Genomic DNA, 23,078 nt, shown 5'->3' with positions numbered 1-23,078 from the left:
AAAATTATTTCTTTGGGTTAAATTTTTATGTATTTATCCTTTCGTGCTCGTTGTTGTTGCTCCTAGTTTCACGCACTTTTGAGTGATTGTTAAACTAGAGATTTCATGGATTCTTTAGACTTCGTTTGATAAATAATTGGTTTTCGAAGACTATACTTGTTTTCTCACAGTTTTTTTTCTTCATATTTTTATCTTTCTTGGGTAAACATTGGTCAAATTCTAAATGTAAATGACTATCGAATTTTGTTATGTTCATCGCATCTTGTCTTTTTGTCCATCAACCTAAATCCACTCGTTGATCGTGTTATGCTGTATTTGCCACTATTGATTTTCTCTAATTGGACATTTTCTTCTTCATTTTTAGCTTCCTCGAAGAAAGATTTGTATAAACAAATACAATGGATAGAAATTTCTACAGTTTGTACAAATGATGTTACTATATATATGTGTGCTACAGGTCATGTCATTGTAATGTCCTCAATGGTCACTTGTCAAGATCTGCTCTACAAAGCCCGAACTTTGCAGCAACCAACAAGATGAGCAAGAAAACAGATAAGTATGACCACATGTATTCCTAAATCTGAAAGATCCTATTTCAAATATGTACAGCGTGTGCTCTCAATAGTACGCATTGATACTTCAAGATTGATTAGGAAGCTGGGCATACGTACCGATGTTGGGGTTGCAGCCGTCAACCATCATGTTCTTATAGACTGTATATGCGTGCTCGGGGTTCTCCGACATGCTGTACCCTCGAATGAGAGCATTATAAGTGAAGACATCAGGTTCTAAACCAGCAAGTTGGAGCTCTTCATACATTTTCTTGGCTTGTTCCACCATTCCAGCGAGCCCAAGATTAAGCATCAATGAATTATAAGTGTACAGGTCAGGAACAATGCCTCTGTTTCGCATTTCATTGTATAAGGCGAGAGCTTCCTCCATTCTTTGCGATTTTCCAAGACCGTTTATTATACGATTATAAGCGATAAAGTCAGGATCAAGACCGGTTGATTTCAGTTCATTGAAATAGTACAAAGCTTCATCAACTCTTCCAGCAAGGCAGAGGCAATCTACAAGAATGGTGTATGATTTCAAGTCTGGCCTTATACCCTCATTGACCATCCTTTTAAACAACTGACAAGCGGTTTCTGTGTCACCTATTTTCCCATATCCATTTATCAAAATGTTGAATATTGCACAGTTTGGCTTGCATCCATAATCTGACATCTCTTCGAAAAGCCACATAGCTTCCTCTAAGCGCCCCACTTTTGCTAGTCCGTCTATCAAAGGGCCATAAGTGCGAGGAGTAGGGCGGAAATCATTACTAACAAGATCATAGAAAAAATCTAAAGCCTTATCCAAGTTATTAGATTTTGCGAGACTGGAGATGATAATGTTGTACGTTATGGCGTCTGGCTTGCATCTCCTTGAAATCATTTCTTTGTACAGTTCAAAGAGTTCAGTGATTTTCCCAGACTTTCCATGAACGGCAAGTAGCATGTTGTAGGTAAAAGTATCGGGAGCACAACCAACGTTCTTCATATCTTGAAAAAGATCCCAAGCCTTTTCGGTGTAACGGACTTCAAGAAGCTCGCCTATCAAACAATTATACGATGCTAACGTTGGACTGATTCCCAATTTCTTTGTAAATTTTTCAAATATTTGATAAGCATAAAGTTCTCTTTTATGCTTACACAAAACTCTAACTAGAGGTATTAAGAACGAGTCTTCCCTACAAATCCCATTCAATACCAATTCTTCAGCAAATATAATAGCCTTGTCCATCTCAGCTTCAACTAAAGTACCTCCCATTAAATCTTCCCAGAAAGATCTATTTACACGAAAACGGACCTGGTACATAAAATCCCTTGCAATCTTTATAGCATCCCCTATCCGTCCACACTTCACGAGGCCAGGAAGAAGGGTACATATTGTGACATGATCAGGGTGGATTGATTTCTTCAGCTGGTGAAAGAACCAGAATGCATGATTTACTTTGTTTTCTTTTATCAGGCCATAAATAACAGTGTTGTAGGTCAAGACATCAGGTTTACAGTCCATTACTGTCATTTTAGAAAACATTTTCAAAGCTAATTCAACCTCATCATTTTTGCAAAAGCAATCCAGGAGCGTGTTAAAAGATATCGTATTCGGAGAACACCTTTGTTCAATCATACTTTCAAATAATTCAATGGCTTTCTGGACTCGACCCTCTTTCCCTAATCCAGAGAGTAACGTATTATAGGTCACAACTGTTGGAGAAAGCTTCATGTCCTTCATTCTGTCAAACATTTGCCATGCTTCATCAACTCGTCCAGCCTTGTAAAGTGAATCAATCAAAGAGTTAACCACAATCACATCAGGTTCACATCCATTTCTTATCATCTCAGAAAGCAAATTCACAGCCTCATCTACTTGTCCTACTTTGCTGTAGCACTTCATCATCATGTTATAGGTCACTGAATCTGGAGCTAGACCATTTTCTCTAAGCCCATTGAACATGGTTTTTGCTTCTCTTAACCTCCCCATTTCAGCAAGGCTGTACAACGATGCATTGCACGCTACAATATTTGGAACAATTCCTTTAGCTTTCATCTTCTCAAAGGTCTCAACAGCTTTGCCAGTATCTCCAGATTTTCCAAAATAGTCAATAAAAATAATGTATGTATAAGCAGTGGGTCGAACACCTACGGATTCCATAGTATCTAAAAGCTTTAGTGCATCCTCAATTCTACCTGCCCTCAGAAGTCCACAAATAAGTGAGTTATAAGTATGAAGATTTGGCAGGATACCTTGCTTTCTCATGACATCAAAGGTAGCAAATGCTTCAACAAAGTCTCCGGCTTTGCATAACGCATCAACAAGAATAGTGAAGGTAACTACATCAGGCATATACCCATCTGCTTCCATCTGATTCCAGAATTCTTTAAACGTGTCCAAGTCTCCAAAATCATTGAACTTGTCCAACAGAGTAATGTAGATAACTTGATCAGGTTTGTGGCCATTAGCTTTCATCTTCACAAACAACTCCTTGGCATTTTCCAACTGTCCTGCATTACAAAGAGCATCAATGAGGACTGTATAAGTAACAAGGTCAGGTCCACAACCTTCATCATCCATTCTTCTAAATATCTCATATGCCTCATCAATTTTCCCAGCCCTCCCTAGTACTCTTATGCATATTGTGAATGTGTAAACATTTGGTCTCAATCCTAAATCTTCCATCTCTTTCAACAAAACGATTACCGTCTCTGAGTCCCTCTTCTTTCCCAACGCAACCATAAGTGCTGAATATGTCTTCAGGCTAGGCTTAAGCCCTTCTGAAACCATTCTTCTGTAAACTTCCAAGGCCTCACCACAGAATCCTGATTGAATCAGCAAATGGATCAATCCATTGTATGAATACGCATTCAAGACAAATCCAGCTCTTCTCATCTTATTTAGCACAGTCGTCATCTGCCGAAGCCCACCTCTGATGGAAAGAGCTTTGAAGATAGTCAAGTAAGTGTTCAAATCTCTCCTAATAATTTTCTTCTGCATCAAGTCAAAAACAGCAGCCATATCCTCTACCTTATCATGCACTCTTAAGAATTCAAGCATGAAATTGCACGTCTCGGTGGTATGCAGAACAGTAGGAAACTCAGATATAGAGTAAAAGTAAGAAAGAGCACGTATAGGATCTGTCATCGATTTCAAAACCCCAAGAACTTCATCTTCTGACACTCGGATTTCCGTCTTTCCTTTCACCACCATCACTTGCTCCGGATTTTGCAACGCAAGCCGGCAAAAATCCTTCCGCTTCTTCCTGTGCTTCTTCCAATTCACCATAGACAAAGTCGCAGTTTGAAAATCCCCCAAACTTTCCCATATCAATCCTCTAGATGATCTATTACAGCTCGAAACATATATCTGACATTCACTAAAAGCACCATTGCAACAAGTGCCGAACATACTCAAAGATGTAACAATTACAAGTGACATCGGAACATTTTAATCAATAACATGAACGAATAGGTTTGATTTGGCAAATTGAGTTCGTCATTGGATGATGATTCTCACTCTTCACAGAGCTAACCAAGTAAATTAATTACACTTAGATTACCTCAAGTCCTTCGGAATAGCATTTTCCAGCCAGTTAGGAGCTGATTTCCGATAGAATTCAGAGAAAAGTTCCGTCAAAGGCTCAATGGTTTCCTGTGATAAGAAATTCCTCTGGTTTTGGCGCTTTCATCGTGACGAAAGACTTCGAGATGGAAACATTGATGTAAAAAGTAGATTGCAAAGATTGCAGTAGAGAGTGAGACGAGAGAAGAAGACAAAGAAAATGAGTGTAGAAGTTTGGAGAGTCCAACAATGGCAATGGTGATCAAAGAATGGCAAGCGAACTTGCTTGTGCGGCTGTGAGTTTGCTACCAAGATAGGAAGATGGCCGATTTTTTATGTTTATTTTTTTCTCTTCTGGAAAAAAAATGCCTTTTTTCTGGTCATGGTGTTGAGTGATAGTTTTTAAATTTGGATTTTGATTTCAATTTTCGTATCATTGTGTTACAATTTCAATTATATAAATATTTGTTAAACATTATTTCAAAATCGTCCTATTTACAGTTTGCAACACTTTTTCTTTATTTCAGTATTTATAATTTTTTTCAAACTAAAATAGTTTATATCTCAAACACATTATTATATTTATCAACGACTCAACCACAAACTCATGTAATAATTTAGGATTATAATAATTTATTTTTCGTCGAGAGTGATCTTAACGATGTAATAGTAACAAATTTCCTTTTTGTCATTTTCTCATTTTAGAAAAATAATAGAGAAAATTAAGTGTCAATTTATTAAAAAAATCTCTATCACATGAGTTACTAACCAAAGTTGAAGGTAAGATGTCAAAATTTTGAAAGTATATAAGTATTTCTGAACAAGTAGTAAAGTTTAGGAATTCTTCAATGGATTAGGGTTTTGCATAAATATTGTATTCGATTTACCATTCAACCATTTAAGAGTGTTTGGCGGGGATGAGCTATTATTGTTTTAGGCTATTATAGATAGGTTATAACAATTTGTTTCTAGATATATATTTTAGTTGGAATTGTAATAGTATGTATTTGAGAAATAAACTATTTTAGTTTGACAATAAAATAATAAACGCGGTAGAAAAAAAAGTAAACGAATGTCAAATAGTAAAAACAGCAAAATAGTAAATATTGGAGTAAACGGAGGATTTTGAAATATTGTTTACCAAACTAATTTGGTGTTTTAAAATAATATTTAATGTGTATATAGGTGGTTGTTATAATTTTACATGAACTTTGTCTCAAAACATGCATGTTTTAAATTATTTGAACCTTACGAAAGAGTGAATCATTTTTTCTTTTTGTAGATAATGTGTTTTTTAAAAGTAACGTAAAAAAATAGGTCAAAAATAGGGTAAAAGGGCACAAAAATAGAATAATTTGGGCGAAGCCCGTCCACGACTTTTTACATGAACCCCACACTTTCTTCTTTTTTAAGATATTTAATATTTAATATATATATATATGAAATATTCAAATCGTCTAATTCCAATTTTCAAAAATATTCTTTTATTAAATGTTTTTTCAAATTCCAATTTTCAATTTTCAAAAAGTATGTTTCCTTATTAAATATCTTTCTAATTTTCAATTTATATATATTATTAAATATTTAAATCTCCAGATTCCAATTTTTAAAAATATCTTTCTTTATTAAATATATTTTCAATTTTCAAAAATACCTTTTCAAATTGTCCTATTAAATATACAGGTATACGACTTTGCCTAAATTATCTTATTTTATCAATAGTCTCCTTCGGCTCTATTTTTTATATTATTTTAAAAAACACATTATTAAAAAAAAAAAAAGAAGAAGCAAGAGAATAAAGAAAATGGTTAAAATTGACAAAATAGACAAAATTGTAATTGATTTTTGCTTTTAATGGTTTTTAAATGTAAATAGTTTGTTCTTTTCTTTTTTAGAAAGTCCTAAAAGAATAACGTGAAGGTTAAAATAAAATATAGGGTATTCTAAAAATAAAAAGAAAATTGATAAACTATTTACCGAAACAAAAATCACAAAATTTATTACGCAATATTTCTTATTTATCGTAAATATTTTGTCAATTTTTTTTCAATTTTTCAAATAAAAACCATTTCTTGGGTAAACAAAATAATAATTTTAAACTATTTTTTGGATTCGAAATTTTTTGAAGGCAAACGAAGGGTTAATTGGGGTTTTGATAATTAAATAGCTTCCTTTGAAGTTGTTTTCATAATTAAAGGAAGAAAAAAAACTCCACACACTGAGATCGGAAGAACATCGGCCCAAACTGCCGCCGTAAACTTCCTCCAGTTCGAACCCAAAAGCCCTAACCGTCCGTTTTCCCCTCTACGATTATCAATCACGACGGTTTGAGCTTCTCTCCGCCGTCGACATCTCCTTCTAAGAATTTGAATCTTGTATCTTCGCTATCTCTTTGTGCCCCTGATAGAGACGGAGTTTAAAATTGGGGTCAAATATGGAGGGAGGTGTTCGAGATTTCGCTGTTGTGCCGGAAAAAGTGATGGATTCGGTGAAGACGACATTGGACAATGTAGAACACGTCCAAACTCACCTTATTTCCTTCCTGTCTATCGCCGAGCCTGAAGTCCTTGCTCAAATGCAGCCTCTCCAACGGGCTCAGTCTATGCTTTTGCTTGCTAGAGTCACTACCACTCTCTTCGCATGTAAAATTTTGTAAATTACGAATAGTTCTTTATCAATAATTTTTTGTTGTTGTTTATTTTGTATTATTGAGGTGGAGTTTTTGTTTGTTTTTGGTAATTTGCAGTGAAGTTGAGGTGTAACGGAGTTCATCTTGATGATCATCCTATCAAATCAGAGCTTGTAATTATTCTCATACCTTGTATCTGGTGATTAAAGCTGAAATTTGCTCACATGGGTTATCGTGTTATTCTCTCATTATTGTTCAAATGTTCATTCTTATTCTTTGTTATGCATGTAGGAAAGATTAAGCTTGTATGAAGACAAACTAGAACGGTTCATAGGCTTGAGTAAAGGTATGTTTGACTTCTGATTTTTTTGAGTTCATTTCACTAACGTTTCCTTGTTTTTTTTTTTTTTTCTTTTCTTTTCTTTCCCTTCCTTTCATGCTAGATTGATAATTTTGCATTTGAATTTGTTCATGAAGTTCCATTGAAGCGTTCTACTACCTTGAACTATCAAGCAGCTACTCGCTTTATTGAACATTCTCTGCCTGATCTAACTCAAGGTTGGTTGAATTTGTTTGCTTTTTTATTTTGGGGAGGGGGGGTTTCTGTGTCTGATTCCCTTTGATCAAGTAAATATTTCAATATTTTTCAGAGCAAAAGCTGAGTATGAGGGATATTAGTAGAGGAAAGGGGCAAAAAATGAAGCAATTAGAGAGGAACGTACAGAAGAAGAGGAAGTATCAGTCTTCTGAAAAACAATCTGTTCAAACTGCTGCCAAGGAATTTCTTGAGAAAGCAGCGCGTGAGCTTCTTGGTGATAGTAATGGAGGTTTGCAGGGTCCATTGTGTGGGGATGCTTCAGATGATGATGCCCTGCAGGAGGACTGAATCCTGGATTTCACTTTGGTATCTGCTTATAACATTTATTTTTAATTTTGCTGTCCTTTTTCGATAAATGCAAGCTTTTCCATGCTTGTTGATGGAATGAATTTTGATTTTCTTAATAAAATTTTCCTTTTTGTTCTATTGCTCATTCTTATACCACTGATTGTCGTTAGCTTGCTTAGCTTAGTGGAATTGAGTTTGAAATTTAGAATTATAGTCTGTTTATGGACGTCTTTGATGTGTTTTACATCGTGATGATATGTATGTATATCACGTTTTTTTTGTCATGGTTTAGTCAAAGGCTTGTCTAGATTAGTTTTCTTAGTGCTTAAAACCTTTAAAACACTTTTAAACACTTAAAACGGCAATCCAAACACCCTCTAAGCAATATTTTAGCGAAATTTCAATTGCAATGAATATGGTTTTTCTTCAGTTGAACAGTTGAACTGCCTCCCCTTCCATTAGGAAACCGAATGCCATTAACTAAAATAAAATGATTTTTATTCATTCCATGCAAACAAATTTAATACTTCCCTTCATATATTCACATTTATTTGACATGCATTCCTCTATGTTTTAACAATTCCTCACCTTTACATCTTTCAGGAGTATGAAAACCAGATTCTCTTGTGCCCTTAATTATCCCAATTCTCGAAGAATTGGTCCATTTTGAAGTTGGATTTGGACGTCTGTTTTTCCCCCTTTTCCCCTTCTCTCTCCCAGTTTCTCCTTAGGAAATTAAATCGTTTTCCCTTTACTCTGTTTAGAAGTCTTTATATATATGTGCATTTTGGAGTTTCAATCCCATCATAAGTTACTATTAGGACATTGAATTGTTTTTTATTTTCTTAATAGTGTGATCATATGAACAAGACATGATCTTGATCAAAGGAGTCTGTGCCTTTTACATGTAAAGTAGCTTACTTTGGTAGCTGACTTTCTAGTGTTTTTTGGGTCTGTATACCAATCATCATCTTGTTACTTGAGACTTTTTTGCCATAAATTAATAATAGTATGTTCATTTTGATACCGCTATCGAAGCAGGCTAAGAAGTGTTGCAGCTTCTATTCTTTTCCAAAGAGAGCTACTAATAGGCTATCAATGAGAAAACATCACAATGGTCTAGGCATTTCAAAGATTTATCAACTTCTAAATCGATATAATTAGACTTGGGGTGATCTTTGGTCTGGTTAATTTTTTGGCCAAATTGTTACTGAATCAATCATGGGCGATTTAGTAAATTTCAAACTAATCTCGATGATCAAAGAGTTTGTTCGGTCAACTTTTTGAAATTTTTCGATTTGGAAGTTTTTCAAATTGGCTTCGACCGACTTTTTTGGTCTATCATGCTTATTCCTAATAAGATTGAATGATTTTAAAAGGCAAAATTAATATTTTTTCCTTTTCTTTGTCGTGCTTAAGATTTTTAACCTTGTCTTTAATCGGAAAAGTTCTTTAAATGTAGAAGTTAATAGTTTCTAAATAAGTCAAATAAGTTGAAAAAACAACATGAACATAATAGATAATTTGGTTCCGATCATATTCTCCCAACAAACCTAAAATGAAATGAGATGAATTTGACGAAAAAAGTTTGTGATTCGTGAATGGCTTTTTAACTTTTATATTCTCTTCTGATTTTGCTTTATTAAAAAATAGAGAAAGACAACTCCCTACTTTTGTGATCATGAATACGAAATCCAAAAAGAAGTCTAAAGAAGTTAGGAAAGATTGTTCAGATAATGAGTTGCCATTTTAGTAGTAATAATAAGGTTGTAAATATTGTAAAGTTTATTAACGATATAATCTAATATTGATAATTTACCGTCTATCAAAGATATACTAACAGATTTTATTTTATTTGTAATTATATTCTTAAAAAATTGTTGCTATGTATATTAATGTTTTAAATACAATTGTTATATTTGCAACTATCTCTACATAATTTAACCACCAAAACAGTGTTGTATTTTACTTTCATGTTTTTCTATATAACCTAAATAATTGTTTTGGATGATGTTCATCCTAGAGACTCTCTAAACTTTATGTTATATATATTAATATTTAAAATAATAATCAAATTTAATAGTTAGTCTATTGTTAATACTATCATCCAACCACTTTAGATTTGACTTTAAATCTGACTCTTTACATTTTCTCTAAATTTAGAAACTTATTTGTTTTTCGATACAACAATTACATGCCTAGAAACCTTTCACCCCTAATTTATGTTAAATGAGATAAGATATAACAGCAAAAACAGAACTCAGAATCTAAAAACATAAAACTCAGAATAGGTCTTAAGGATCTGAAAACGTGGGAATACTTATATGCAACACTTGTGATACATATATGCCATGCAGTTGTATACGTGTTTAAATTCCTCCTCTCCAAGAATCTCCTTTGCCCCACAAAAGGCCATTTCAAAAATTGCAACACTCGAAAGGCACAAAAATTTCAACGAACTCTACTACTTACTGCACCTGAAAATTGTAGAGAGAAATAGAGAGATGGGAAGCAATGAGGAGTGGAGGAAAAATGCAGATACACACAAAATGAGGCCTGAGGATGTAAAAGCAGCAGGAGTTGAAGCTTCCAAGAGGCCTCCAGGGCACCACCCAGGCAACATCCTGCACCAGCGGCGGAGCCTCCCCTACAGCTACACCACCATGACCGTTGCCGGCCTCCTTATCGTCGGAGCCATCGGATATTTTACCTTATATTCCATGAAAAAGCCTGAAGCCTCTGCAAAAGATGTCGCCAAGGTCGCTACCAATGTCGCTGAACCTGAAGATACCAAGCCTAGGAAGTAGCCTCCAATTCCATTGCTGCTGCTGGTGGGTGTGTTTCTTTCTTTCATGTAGCCTTCTTTGTTTTTTTTTTTTTTTTTTTTTCTTTTTTTGGGGGTGGTTAACTTTGGAGTGAAAATTGGGCTCTCAAATTCCCAATTTTGACAGTAATACGAGTGTTGATGTTCAATTTTTAGGGCATTTCAAACTTCCAAGTTTAGTTTAAGGCTATAATAGCAACCATTACCAAAAAAAATAGGGTGGTTTTTGCATCTTCCTTTCTTCTTCCTTTTGTGCTATGCTCCAGATCATCCATCTGTTTTCTTCAATACGAATTTAAAAAGTACTAAGAAGTACAAAGACAAAGCATGAAGAAGATGGTTTCAATATCAAAAGAGGGGGGAAAACGAGCTTCTAGATTGATAAAAATTTATTCATTCTATAGAAGAATCTGAAAAAGAGGGGAAAAAAAGATCTACACGAGTTTTCTTGCAAAAGATTGAAAAACCTTTGTCAATTTGAAGGTAATAAGAGAAGCCCTGAGAACAAATGATGTTGGCTATTGCAACAGAATTGTCATCATTCAAAATTGAGTACAACAGGCTACATCTGAAAGCATCATAGTAATACTTCAATTTCAAAATCTTACAAGAATATAATTTTGGTATCCTGCAAAAGTAAATGGAGCAAAATAATGGTCGACGACAACAACGATGATTATCTGCTTAGACTTCATTAATCGATTTTCACTGATGAGTAGATGAGCCTTGTGAACCAAAAGCAAGCGTAGAAGCCAATGGTACCAGTGAGAACAAAGAATGCGTATGACACAATCGACATATATCCAAAGTACAATACCCCAGATACGAGCTTCGTGATTTCGAGCTTTGTGAAGAAGTAGAAGGTGGAATAGAGGAAGAGATAAAGGGCAGATGAGCCTGAAGTTAAGTAAGATCTCCACCACCATAAGTAATCTTCGCTGCACAACTGGAAGTAGCAGAGGACTATGGTGATTTCAGCGCAAGTGATGAGGAGGATAATGAAAACCAAGAAGAGGAAACCAAAAATGTAATAGAATTGGTTCAGCCAAATTGAGGTAAGGATGAAGAAGAGTTCAATGAAAACGGCTCCAAACGGGAGGATTCCTCCAATGAGAACTGAGAAAGCTGGGTGCATATACCAAGCTTGCTCTGGGATTTGCCTGGGGATTTTGTTTGTCTTCACTGGATCTTCAATGGCTGGCTTCTTGAACCCTACATAGCTGCCCACAAAGACGAGGGGAACTGAGATTCCAAACCATAGAAAGACTAGAGCAAACATTGTTCCAAAAGGAACAGCCCCAGACGATTTCTGTCCCCAAATCAGAGCATTTAGAACAAAGAATATAGCAAATATGGTGGCGGGGAACATGACGGCAGTCTTCAGGGCAACCTTCTTCCATTCTGCACCCTTGAACATTTTGTAGAGGCGAGCGGAGGCAAAACCAGCAAAAAGACCCATGAAGACCCAGAGCAAGAGCATGGCGGTCATAAGTCCACCTCTGTTTGAAGGCGAGAGGAACCCAAGAATGGCGAACATCATTGTTACAACAACCATTCCCAAGAACTGAACTCCCGTTCCAACGTACACACACAACAGATCTGAATTCTTAGGAGGCCTGAAAACATCACCATGGACAAGCTTCCACCCTGTCTCTTCCTGAGCTTCTTCCAGGGTTTCAAGTTCGTTGTACTTTGAAATATCACGGTATAGTGTGCGGAGCATAATCATTGCAACCATGCCGGAGAGGAAAAGAACTATCATCAATGAATTGACGATTGAGAACCAATGAATTTGATCATCACTCATCAAAAGATACGCATCCCATCTAGAAGCCCACTTCACTTCACTCTCCTGGAGGAAACAAAATGTGGCCCGTAAATCAATCAAGGCATGAGAGTTCATAACAGAGTGAGTTTGTAGCATAAATATCCTCGACATTCTATAGATGAACAGAATACATACGAAGTGAATAATCTTTCCCTAGCAAAAGATAGCTGTTAATAAAGAATATAATCTCACTTGTAGAGCAGTGAACGCACCTGAAATTCGACATCATATGTAAATACGATTTCCCTTCCATCATCGACCTCCTGAGGAGAGTTGGAATTAACAACCGTGTGTTTAGCATGCGGGTCGCAGGTTGTGAGACGAGTATTCTTATCATTCCAGTTCCCTTCGTATTCATGCTTGACGCTGAACCCAAAACAAGAAACACCGTTAGCAAGTTGCATTACTAGTTATAATTGATCTTCGAAAATCAGATGCTTGATGAGTGATAACCTGAATGGTTTGACTTCAAATCCCACGATTCTAGCAGAATCAGTTTGCACGTCTTTGTGAAACCTGACTGTAAATGCTAGATGATTGTGGATGAAGTACTTCTCATCTTTGCTCTGTTACAAATCAGAAAAACAAACTGAACGTCAAGTTTTTGTAAATATAAACATCAATTTGCTGAAGACAAAAATAAAGAACTTGCCGCAGTATATTGGCCTTTAAGCCCAACATGGTAACCCATTTGGTAAACAACGGGCGATTCCTGGTCCTGCCTTTGAATTGGAAAAACCAGGGGAAGGTTATCCAGGATCCTGGAACATGGCAGATTCAAGATGTCAAAAAGATATCAATAAACAACACATAACAATAACATGATTTTCTTCCCCTAAGATAAATGTCGTACATGTTGACCCGATATTCATCATTAATCTTCTCTTTGAACTCCTTTGCATCTTTAGCGTCAAGCTTAATCCGGCCAACAATACTACACATCTGAGGTTCCCGCATTTTAAACTGCAAGAGGTTTTAAGTCCAACAAGGTCAAGAACTTAACTGTGCCAAGCAGAAAGGAAATTTTCCATGTTATAGCAAATCTTAACTCACCACATAGGGGGAGTTTTCAATTCGGTCACCACGAAGAACTTCACCCAGATTCTCTGCACTATCCAATATCTTTTCTGGACGGCAAAACGGGAGTGAATAATACGAGTAAGGAAGCTGAGTCTTTGTTGAAGTCAATTTGTTTACTTTCACTTTTAATTCATCTCCCTGCATCCAAACGTGAAAAGTACCACAATTATTTCTTAGATCTGAAACCCAGTGGGCGCATTCTACTGGATCGAACAAAATTCAACACGATTCTGGTATAATTTATAATACAAGGAAAACAATAGCAAAATCAAACAACAATATATGATACATTCTTATATACGACATACAGAATGAGAGTGGAAACGCAATGTCTTCATCCGTTTAAAGAACGTCTAGGATCGATAGTCCCAGCTGACTTAAACCAACCCCTCACCAATATCCACATCACACTCGATAAAACAAGTAAACAACGAGATAACTAACCACTCGTAATGCTCCGTGTTCCCTACGATTCATACCTTTTCTCCAAAACAACGGTTGAATCTAGGAGTAAGCGCCCTCAAATTACGTAACGTAAATGTTCTACATTACATAACACTTACAAATTGGTACGATGCAGTAAAAACTTCCACACAAACAATCCCGGTCAAGATTGAGGTGAATCTACAACGATTCAACAACCAAAAATAACAAAAAAAAAAACGACAAACGAGATTTCCAGATCCGGATTCCGCCACACACAAACTACCCGCGTAATTCCAGCAGCTCCCAACAACGAGCACAGATCCAACAATACAACACGGATCAAGCAGTAATTTCACTCACCAACCCAAAAAATCCACAACAATGCAAAAAATCAACACAAACAAATCCCAAACAAGCGTATCAAGGAAAACTAACCTTCTCGAAGTCCTCGGGGGCAACACCGGGAAGGTAGAAAGAGCTAACTCCATGAATCAGAAACAAGAGAATAGCAGCGACGAAGAAGTTCCGAATCGATGGAGATCTCGTTGTCGCCATAGCAAAGGACAGAAGAAAGGGGAGAGAAGAAGGGAGGGAGAAGAAATGAAGGCGCTATAGATCCGAGAGAGGAGGATTTAATTTCTTTCCCTTGTTGTTTGTGTCTGTACATATGGGGGAAATTGAAAAGCAGAAAAAAAAAAAGAAAAGAAAAGAAATGAGTGCATAAACGATCACATAGTGGCAGTACACCGGATTATTACCTTCTCACCCTTTCGTGATTGTTACGGCGACGTTTTACCAGCACCTTCCTGATCTTGCCACGTCATCGTACTGAATTAATCAGGTCCGTACAATTTTTTTTTTCCCTTTGGTCTTTTTCATTTTCTTTAATTGAAATTTGTTGTGATTTTAAATGCATTGAATTTCTGATGTGGAGATTGCGTAATTTGTTTCTTAATATCTCCAACAAATGACCTAATACGTAAATATTCGTTAATAAACTTATTGAGGAAAAAGAAAAGTCAAGTGAAAAATGTAGCAAAGGCAAACATGTGCAATTACCTTTAGAATTACACTTTTCTTTATGGGTTAAAGCATAGGTTGCTTCTCAAGTTTTATATTTCTTTTAAATTTTCAAATTTTAAGTGTCCCGTTTTCGTTTAAAACTTCTAATATTATCGGTCTTTTTTGTCGTTTGCCTCTTGTTTATACGTCTTTGATTTTGTTTGATCTTGAAATTTTATTATTGTTATTGCTTAATAGTTGATGTGTTTCGATTTTCTTATGTTGTCGTAGTTATTAGACTTTTATGGAGTGTTTAGGATAATGAGTGTGTTATTATAGTCATAAGCTGTTGCGTAGATTATTTTAATTTGGGTTATAATAGTATACTTTTGGTGTGTAGACTATTTTAATTTGATAAAGTAATAGTAAACATTATAGCAAATAATAAAAAAAATGATGAATGTCAAGTAGTAAGCAAATAGTAAATATCGTAGAATTAAGAATTTTGAAATAATGTTTATTATAGCTAATTAGAAACTTTTAAATAGTATTTAATGTAGAAATGAGTCGTTATTATAGTCAAATATTCTTTGCCCCAAACGATATTTTATGATTTATCTTGTTTGCTCATTTTATTTCCAAAATATATAGCTTAAGCATCATTTTGTGAAACAAAAATCATTATTGTTTAACCGATGAGAATTTAGGTTAACTGATACTTACATATGTTGAGGATCAAGAGAATAAGAGTTTTATGAGAAATAAGTAAGTGTATAACAATATTTTAATAAAAATTCAAATATAACATCTACCCATGATAGACTGGACCTCTATTATTGATAGATTTTGTCGGTGTTTGTTATTTTTGTAATTTTTAAAAAAACTTATTATATATGTAAATATTTTGAATTTAATTGCTGTATTTGAAACTATTGTTATATATAATGCATTGGAGTTAGACAAATTGATTGAAAACTTGAAACATGTGTGATTATAAGGTTTATTTTGGTAACATTTTCTTTAGGATGTTTTATTCCTATTTTTAGTAGGATTCAACAAAACCAATTTTTGTGTCTTAAAAAACACAAAAACATAAAAAGAAAAGAAACAAACATTTTATTACTAAACAAATGCTACTTGTTCTATATCTTTTCATTTAAAACAAAACTATATTTTCGTGGGGTTTTTTCTTTTAAGTTCACATATAACAAACAAATTAATTCCATAAATGGTGTTTTCTTAATACCTGTTTAATGCATATGCAATAGAGTGGTAATACATACAAATATATAAACAACTCCATCATTGGTTTTGAAAAAGAAAAAAAACATAATCATCCACACTGTATCACATTCATGATCTTATTTACCCCTAAGATAATTCATAATAATAAATATCACTTTTCGTTGAACTAATAAAATGAACGATAATTATTTTACATGACAAAATTGTTAAAATTTATTTAAAAATATAATAAAATTTTAAATTTTATCGCTAATAAATGCTACGGTGATAGGACTTCTATCAATTTTTATTTTTGTAAAAATATTCTTCTACATTTTACAAATATTTTTTTTATTTCATTATATTTGAAAATGAATTAATATCTTTTTAAAATTTATAGACAAACAAAAAATAAATAAATAATGAACGATGAACTAAAAATGTAGACTAAACTTTATGTTCATTAAAATTATAAAGTCGAAAATTAGACAGCTGAAATTGTTGATTGAACGGAAAGGGAAATTCTGTTTTTAGCGTTATTTCTCAAAATCAAATTTTTTTTCCTCCACCGACAGACTCATTTCTACCCTAATTTGTCGGAAGATAAACAAACTTTCATTTTTCTAATTATTTAAAGGCTCCTCGATCTTGATTTTCACATACTGCACGATTCTCGAGGAGGAGAAGAGGCGAAGAAAAGTACGAACTCCCATTTGCACCCGGTTGACTTTAATGAGTTCGTGTTCTGCACTCTACACGCTCACCAATGGCGTTCTCGGAGTTTTTTCACGGTTTGTGGGCGTTGTCCATCTCTCCGAGTCTTTGCTTCTGATTCACGCGACCCACTATTTAACCTATTTGGTGTAAATCCCGTGGATTTTAACAAGGTGAATTCAGATTTCCTCGATGCATATGAAAATTTTATTAGCATGTGTTGGGTTCTTAAGATTAGACTTCGAAATGAAGTGAAGTATGTCGGAAAGGGGTTTTCTAAGAAGATTTTAAGTCTTGTGCCCGTAAGGTGTCCGAGGTATTACCTGAGAGAACTTGTACTGATAACTGATAACTGATTAGATTAGCATTGTGTTTTGTTAGTGGCATGGGAATTACTTGGAAGTGAAGGTGAAATGATTGATTATACGAAGACCGAGCTTCCTATTTCGTATACTTACTTCCCTTCTATTGTCCCAGAAAGATTTGGGATGATGCAAGCATTGTTGGAGGAATTTTGCTTCCCGTTACATGGTAATTTTTTCATCTATTCTTAACACGGAGACTGTTTAAGTGGGAAATTATTCTTGGTGCTCTCTTGATAACAGACTTAGATTTGAAACGCTCCTAATAACTACTCCTTACAAATGTAGTAGTTCTTTTGTACGTTTTTCGATGCAAAACTGTCTGCCAATCTGGTGATCTCGTTGAATAATTTCTCGTATTTCTTGTGTGGGTATATGTATATATGTCATTATCAATAGGAAACACATACTTCTTGTATAATATGTATATGTATATGTCATTATCAAAAGCAAACAACTTTCATGCAAAATGATAGCAAGGACTTGTTCAGTTAGTCTAAATCATTGTTTGCAGGCCAAAATAATGGACAGTAAGCTGTGCAATATTATCTGCCGGATTAAACTTGATGATGACAATGGACAAAAGAGCCAAAGATTAGAAAGAGAAGGTTGAGGGTACATTTGGTCTACAATCCATATGTAAGGGAATCTCTCACTTAGACATATTAATCTCCAAAGCGAGTACCCCCAGAATGAATTTCTTTATGCTAATTTTCCTTGCATTTTATTTCTTGCCGCTGCATTATATATTGTCACATACCACTACATGATTACTTGGTTCTCACCGATTAAGTCTGTCATTCTTATTGTGTGCGTTTCTTCTTGAATTTAAGGAGAGTGATGTGGATTGACATCTAGGTGGGTGGCACGAGGAATGACCAAATTCGGTTCTATCAGTTGAGCTCTGGTGTACCGGAAGTAGTTTACCCCGATGTCGAGGTCACTCAGGATGAGACTCCCTGAGCTGTTTAATAACGGTATAGATTGAAAGAACATTGCCATTCACTTTTTCCACTGCCATATATCAATCTTCTTCGCGTTTGATGCTCTCTTTTGGGGTCAGAACCTGCAGTTTGTGCCCTATTTGGCAATGTTTGCTCTGCTCTTTTTGTGGGCTGGAATCGATTCAAGAAGGCCGGGAGGCAGCAATTGAGGGATTCTATGAAGACCCACCTCACTTCACAGACAAATCCCTACTTGCCTGAGCCAATTTTGTTGGTTCTTTGGCTTCCACTTGCTAGTTGTAATCAATCCTCACCGTCGCTTGAGGGCCGACTGTGAAATTTTAGAAACTTTAAGGAAAAAAAAAAACAACAAAATCATCGAAATAAAAAAGAATCAATTGCTGTTGCATTTTAGTTCATTCATGATTTCATTATTAAACAAATAATTTAAAATTATTAAACACAATTAAACAACCGATACAGTGATCTTTCCTTGTGGATCCTTACCAAACAAGAATAAGAATATCATCAATATGCCAAATAAAAAGAACTTCAATTTAATTTACTAACTAAAAAAATCAAACAGAATACTGATTCAATTTTTCCAAACTAGTGACAACATACATCACTTCGATTCAAGTTGTGTTGATCGACTACAAAATTTCCATTACAATCGCTTCAACTCTAAACTAAAATATTTACAAATTCTATATGTTGATAGAGTTTTATAAATATATTTTACAAACATTTTGTCAAATTTATTTTTAACCGTTCTCCGCCAAGGACATTTACAGGGGAATTGTCACAGTATATTTTCTTTTAGAAAAATAAACTATGTATTGGAGTCCATGTTGATAAACCGAGATACAAGTGGACATAACTTTGTATAATGAGATCACGTTGACCAAGTTGCAAGTGCATGAGATTCCCCGTGGTGGTGAAGATGGAGAAGAGAAGAACAGTATTGCATCTCGTTGACTATAGTTCTTGTTCTGTAATTCTCTTCACACTCACCAATGGCGTCTCGGATCTCTCTTCCAGTCCAGACATTGACGATCGCCCTCAGCTTTCTGCTTCTGTTTCACTCTGTTCACTGTTTCAACTTGTTCGGCATTCGTCCGGTGGATTTCAAGAAGGTTAATTCAAAACTTCATCTGATGGGTACATTAGATTTACGTTTGTTTATAGGATTAGAGTTCGAACTATAGTGAAGTATTTTGCGAAGGGGTTTGTATAATCATTAAAGTTTTATGCCACCAAAGTGTTTGAGAAATTTTCTGAGAGAGCATGTGCCAATTATCCTTGTGTTTTTTGGTGGCAGGGGGATGACTTGAAAGTGAAGGTGAAAGGATTAACTTCTACGAAGACCCAGCTTCCGGTTTCGTATTACTCTCTTCCGTTTTGTCGTCCCGAAAAGATTGAGGATGATGCCGAGAACCTTGGAGAAATTTTACTTGGTGATCGAAGTGAAAATTCCCCCTATGTGGTAGCTTTTATATCCATTCTTGAGATGATACAGACTCCTTTTTAGTTTTGATGTCTTTGTCATGTTTGCATTGACACTATCAATCACGGAAGGGTTCCATAGAAAAGGATAGCAAAGAACTTATTCAATTATTAAAACCTGTGGCATTTTCAAGTTTATGGAGTTGTATTTCCAGGCCAAAATGTTGGAGCATCAGCTGTGCAATATTGTATGCCGGATTGAACTTGACGGCAAAGGAGCTGAAGAGTTGAAAGAGAAGATTGAGGATGAGTATATGGTTCACATGTATGGAAATCCTTCACGTAACCAGATTAGACACTTGGATATTGTTATGTGCATCTTTTTTAATGAATTTTCCATGCATTTGATTTGATAGGATCCTTGATAACCTTCCTTTGGTTCATCCGATTAGAATTTTTGAACATGACTCTCCCCTTGCTTTTCAGCTTGGATTCCATATGGGGCTTAAAGGGTATTATCCTGAGGCAAGTTTTCTCATTTTGAATCGATGAACTATCAGTAGTAATTTGATATTTGAAAATGTTCACGTTTTTTTTTTCTATGCACAGGAACAAGCTAAATACTTCATCTACAACCACTTATTATTCACCATCAAGTATTATCATGATATACAATCAAATTCTACTAGAATTGTGGGATTTGAGGTTAAGCCATTCAGGTTTCCCCCTTTCTTTCTCTCTTCCATCTTCAGTTCAATTCAGTTCAAATCTTCTTAGCACCGCTATGATGCTTTAGCCAAGTCTTATTAGTGTCTTCCATGCTTCTAGCTAGAGTTCTTATATGTTTATGATTTTGTATTACCTCTTCTCTATGACTCTTTTGTGCCAAGCAGTATCAAACACGAATATAATGGGAAATGGAAAGAAAGGAATACTCGTCTATCGACTTGTGACCCAATCAGGAAAATTGTGGTTATGAACTCTGATGGTCCTCAAATGGTTGAGGAAGGCAAGGAAATCATTTTTACTTATGACATTGAGTTCCAGGTATGTCTCAATAGTCAATTAAAACTGCATCATTCCATTTTATATCCAAATATTCTTCGGTTCTTAGTTGTTACCAGAGCATGAATAGTATCCGAAACATGAATTTCTTTGTGCTTATTTTCTTGCATTTTATTTCTTTGGTGCTGTGTTGCTTGTTGTCAGATACCGTCAGGTCCATCACATTGTTATTTGTTTTTCAGCAATAAAATGTATTATTCTTGACGTGGGTGTTTCTTTCTTAATTAAGGAGAGTGATGTCGACTGGCCATCAAGATGGGATGCCTATCTTGCCACAAGGGATGACCAGATGCACTGGTTCTCTATACTGAACGGTTTGGAGTCTATTCTTGTGATCTCTGGCATACTTGCAGTAATTGTCTGGCGGATTTACCATGATATTTTTAACTTCAACGATCTTGAGACTCAAGATAGAGCGCAAAAGGTGACAGGATGGAAACTCATCCACGGGGATGTTTTCAGGCCACCATGTAATTCAGATCTCCTTTGTGTCCATGTCGGAACTGGAGTTCAGATTCTTGGAATGATTCTAGGCACTATGCTTTTGGCCATCCTGGGACTCCTCTCCCCTTGTAGCAGGGGCGACCTCATTACAACTATGCTCTTGCTCTGGATCTTTATGAGCCTCTGTGCCGGTTACGTGTCTGCCCGTCTTTACAAGATGTTTAATGGTACAGATTGGAAGAAAATTGCCTTTAAGACAGCCGTCACATTCCCTTCTGTCATCTATGTAATCTTCACCGTCTTAAATAGTCTCTTAAGGGCTCAGAAATCCTCTGTAGTAGTGCCATCTTGGGCAATGTTTGTTCTGCTCCTTCTGTGGATAGGAATCTCAGCCCCACTTGTCTTTGTGGGAAGTTATGTTGGATTCAAGAAGGAAACAATTGAGAAACCTGCGAAGACCAACTCACTCCACAGGCAAATCCCTCGTCAATCCTGGTACATGAATCCGATCTCGATTGTTTTGATCGGAGGGATACTCCCTTTTTCAACCGTCGTCGTCGAGTTGTCCTTCAGCCTTACTGCAACTTGGCTAAACCAGTTTTATTGGTTCTTTGGCTTCCACTTGCTGGTTTTCATCATCCTCACCGTCACTTGTGCTGAAATATCCATCATGCTTTGTTATTTACAGTTATGTAGGGAGGATTATCGCTGGTGGTGGCGATCGTATATAACGTCGGGCTCGGTTGCTGTTTACCTCTTCCTTTACTCGATATCATACTTCTCCAAGTCCTTAGAGATCACAAAGCTTATTTCTGTGTTATTGTACATAGGATACATGCTAGTTGCTTCGTATGCATTCTTTGTGCTAACCGGTACGATTGGGTTCTTTGCATGCTTTTGGTTCACAAGAGTTATCTATTCAAGTGTGAAATTTGATTAGCATGTTCTTTATTTTTCTGTTTGATTTTCCTTTCATTGTACAAAACTTGAGAACCTGGTACTTAAATTCTCTTTAACGTTATTAGTACATTGTTTTGAACCGTGAAGGGTGAACTTAAATTCTCTTGAAGTTATTCGTAAATTGTTTTGTAATCCTTCATTGTTTTATATGAAGTGTATATGTTTGTCAAATATTTTGTTTTTAACTATTTTTCTATTAGAAATTAAATATTTGAAAAGAAAATAAAATGATTCGATAATTTATTTTAAATGACATACCATATAAACAATTCCAAATATATATTAAAAAAAGAAAAATCTTCTCAATTGCGATTTTTTTTTTTTTTTTTGTTATTTTGCTACATATATATATAAAAGATTACAATGATATGAATTGTAATAAGTTTTTTTTATTATTATTATTTAAAAAGTAGAATAAGAAATTTTATAATGTGTTGCATTTAAATTTGGTATGGCAATTAATTTCTATCCTAAAATTTTAATTTATCAAATTCTACCTTAAATTTTGGCATGTATTACTATTACAAAGTGACATTTTATTTTCCTTCTTTCTCCCCCTCAAAAATGGTGCCGTCTGTGCATTGTATGGTCCGCCTGTTCAACTAAGCTTGTTTATTCACTTTATATGGATTAACTTTGAACTTGGAAAATTATGGTTGTCGTTATTGCAATGGATCTACATGCAATTTCCAAAATTCATAAAGCATAAGAACAAAAAAGGTCTTCCTCAAACAAAAACATACAAGAACAAATAAAAAGAACAAAAATCTTTGGAAGAAATTGCCTACTTCACAAGGGAAACGAAAATCAAAATTTGCTTTATCTAGTATCAAACAGAGCTACGAGAAAATAAAACACCTTTTAGGAGTATCAATACCGTTACATGAATCATAAATGCATGAATATGGTGTACCAAAAAATCTGCGATTCCTAATGAAATAGATAACAAGGCAACTTTGTCGCCCACTACCACTAAATCACCACTCCCAAGTCAAATTGGTGCTTGTTGTTGCACCGGGGGCCGTTATACTAGGTGCTAAAGTATGGGTGTTTTGTATCCATTAAGCAAAGATGGATTGTAATTGTATTGATTTTACTAATGCAATTATAGAAATTTGAAAGTTAGTACGAATATTTTAC

The 23,078-nt window shown here is 35.1% G+C and overlaps 5 protein-coding genes across 13 annotated transcripts; 3 read left to right on the top strand and 2 right to left on the bottom strand.

Annotated features, from left to right (window-relative positions):
- Positions 1-380: 380 nt before the first annotated feature.
- On the bottom strand, positions 381-4,466 carry LOC103493741 (pentatricopeptide repeat-containing protein At4g31850, chloroplastic). The gene has a single exon (XM_008454621.3). The coding sequence runs from the start codon at positions 3,979-3,981 to the stop codon at positions 640-642; it is 3,342 nt and encodes a 1,113-aa protein (XP_008452843.1). The 5' UTR covers positions 3,982-4,466; the 3' UTR covers positions 381-639.
- Positions 4,467-6,258: 1,792 nt separating this feature from the next.
- LOC103493742 (uncharacterized) lies at positions 6,259-8,651 on the top strand. Its single transcript, XM_008454622.3, has 6 exons — positions 6,259-6,746; positions 6,851-6,906; positions 7,025-7,079; positions 7,211-7,291; positions 7,384-7,637; positions 8,223-8,651. Exons 1-5 carry the CDS (start codon positions 6,539-6,541, stop codon positions 7,617-7,619), a joined length of 636 nt encoding a protein of 211 aa, XP_008452844.1. The 5' UTR covers positions 6,259-6,538; the 3' UTR covers positions 7,620-7,637; positions 8,223-8,651.
- A 1,345-nt stretch (positions 8,652-9,996) lies between these two features.
- Positions 9,997-10,603, top strand: LOC103493743 (uncharacterized). Its single transcript, XM_008454623.3, has one exon. It carries the CDS (start codon positions 10,124-10,126, stop codon positions 10,424-10,426), a length of 303 nt encoding a protein of 100 aa, XP_008452845.2. The 5' UTR covers positions 9,997-10,123; the 3' UTR covers positions 10,427-10,603.
- A 339-nt stretch (positions 10,604-10,942) lies between these two features.
- Positions 10,943-14,465, bottom strand: LOC103493744 (transmembrane 9 superfamily member 8-like). The gene is made up of 7 exons (XM_008454624.3): positions 14,213-14,465; positions 13,325-13,489; positions 13,125-13,234; positions 12,924-13,032; positions 12,725-12,837; positions 12,484-12,637; positions 10,943-12,295 (listed from the first exon to the last, which is right to left on the bottom strand). The coding sequence occupies exons 1-7, from the start codon at positions 14,330-14,332 to the stop codon at positions 11,138-11,140; spliced, it is 1,929 nt and encodes a 642-aa protein (XP_008452846.1). The 5' UTR covers positions 14,333-14,465; the 3' UTR covers positions 10,943-11,137.
- A 37-nt stretch (positions 14,466-14,502) lies between these two features.
- Positions 14,503-22,024, top strand: LOC103493745 (transmembrane 9 superfamily member 8-like). Of its 9 annotated transcripts, none has more exons than XM_051087815.1 (11): positions 14,503-14,618; positions 16,641-16,890; positions 17,099-17,248; positions 17,594-17,718; positions 17,913-19,159; positions 19,345-19,509; positions 19,685-19,794; positions 19,886-19,994; positions 20,079-20,188; positions 20,363-20,516; positions 20,764-22,024. In XM_051087815.1, the coding sequence occupies exons 5-11, from the start codon at positions 19,040-19,042 to the stop codon at positions 21,916-21,918; spliced, it is 1,923 nt and encodes a 640-aa protein (XP_050943772.1). In that variant the 5' UTR covers positions 14,503-14,618; positions 16,641-16,890; positions 17,099-17,248; positions 17,594-17,718; positions 17,913-19,039; the 3' UTR covers positions 21,919-22,024. The 9 variants fall into 9 exon arrangements, with proteins under 9 accessions (XP_050943772.1, XP_050943776.1, XP_050943775.1 ...); XM_051087819.1 differs by lacking the exon at positions 14,503-14,618 and having other exon boundaries at positions 16,512-16,890; positions 17,938-18,056; positions 18,152-19,159; XM_051087818.1 differs by lacking the exon at positions 14,503-14,618 and having other exon boundaries at positions 16,512-16,890; positions 17,938-18,056; positions 18,143-19,159.
- The last annotated feature ends 1,054 nt before the right edge of the window (positions 22,025-23,078 follow it).

This window comes from Cucumis melo, chromosome 7 (genome assembly GCF_025177605.1).
Source record: "Cucumis melo cultivar AY chromosome 7, USDA_Cmelo_AY_1.0, whole genome shotgun sequence".
Lineage (NCBI taxonomy): Eukaryota > Viridiplantae > Streptophyta > Magnoliopsida > Cucurbitales > Cucurbitaceae > Cucumis > Cucumis melo.
Note: the sequence above shows the minus strand (reverse complement) of the source record. Positions and strands in the feature narration are given on the sequence as shown.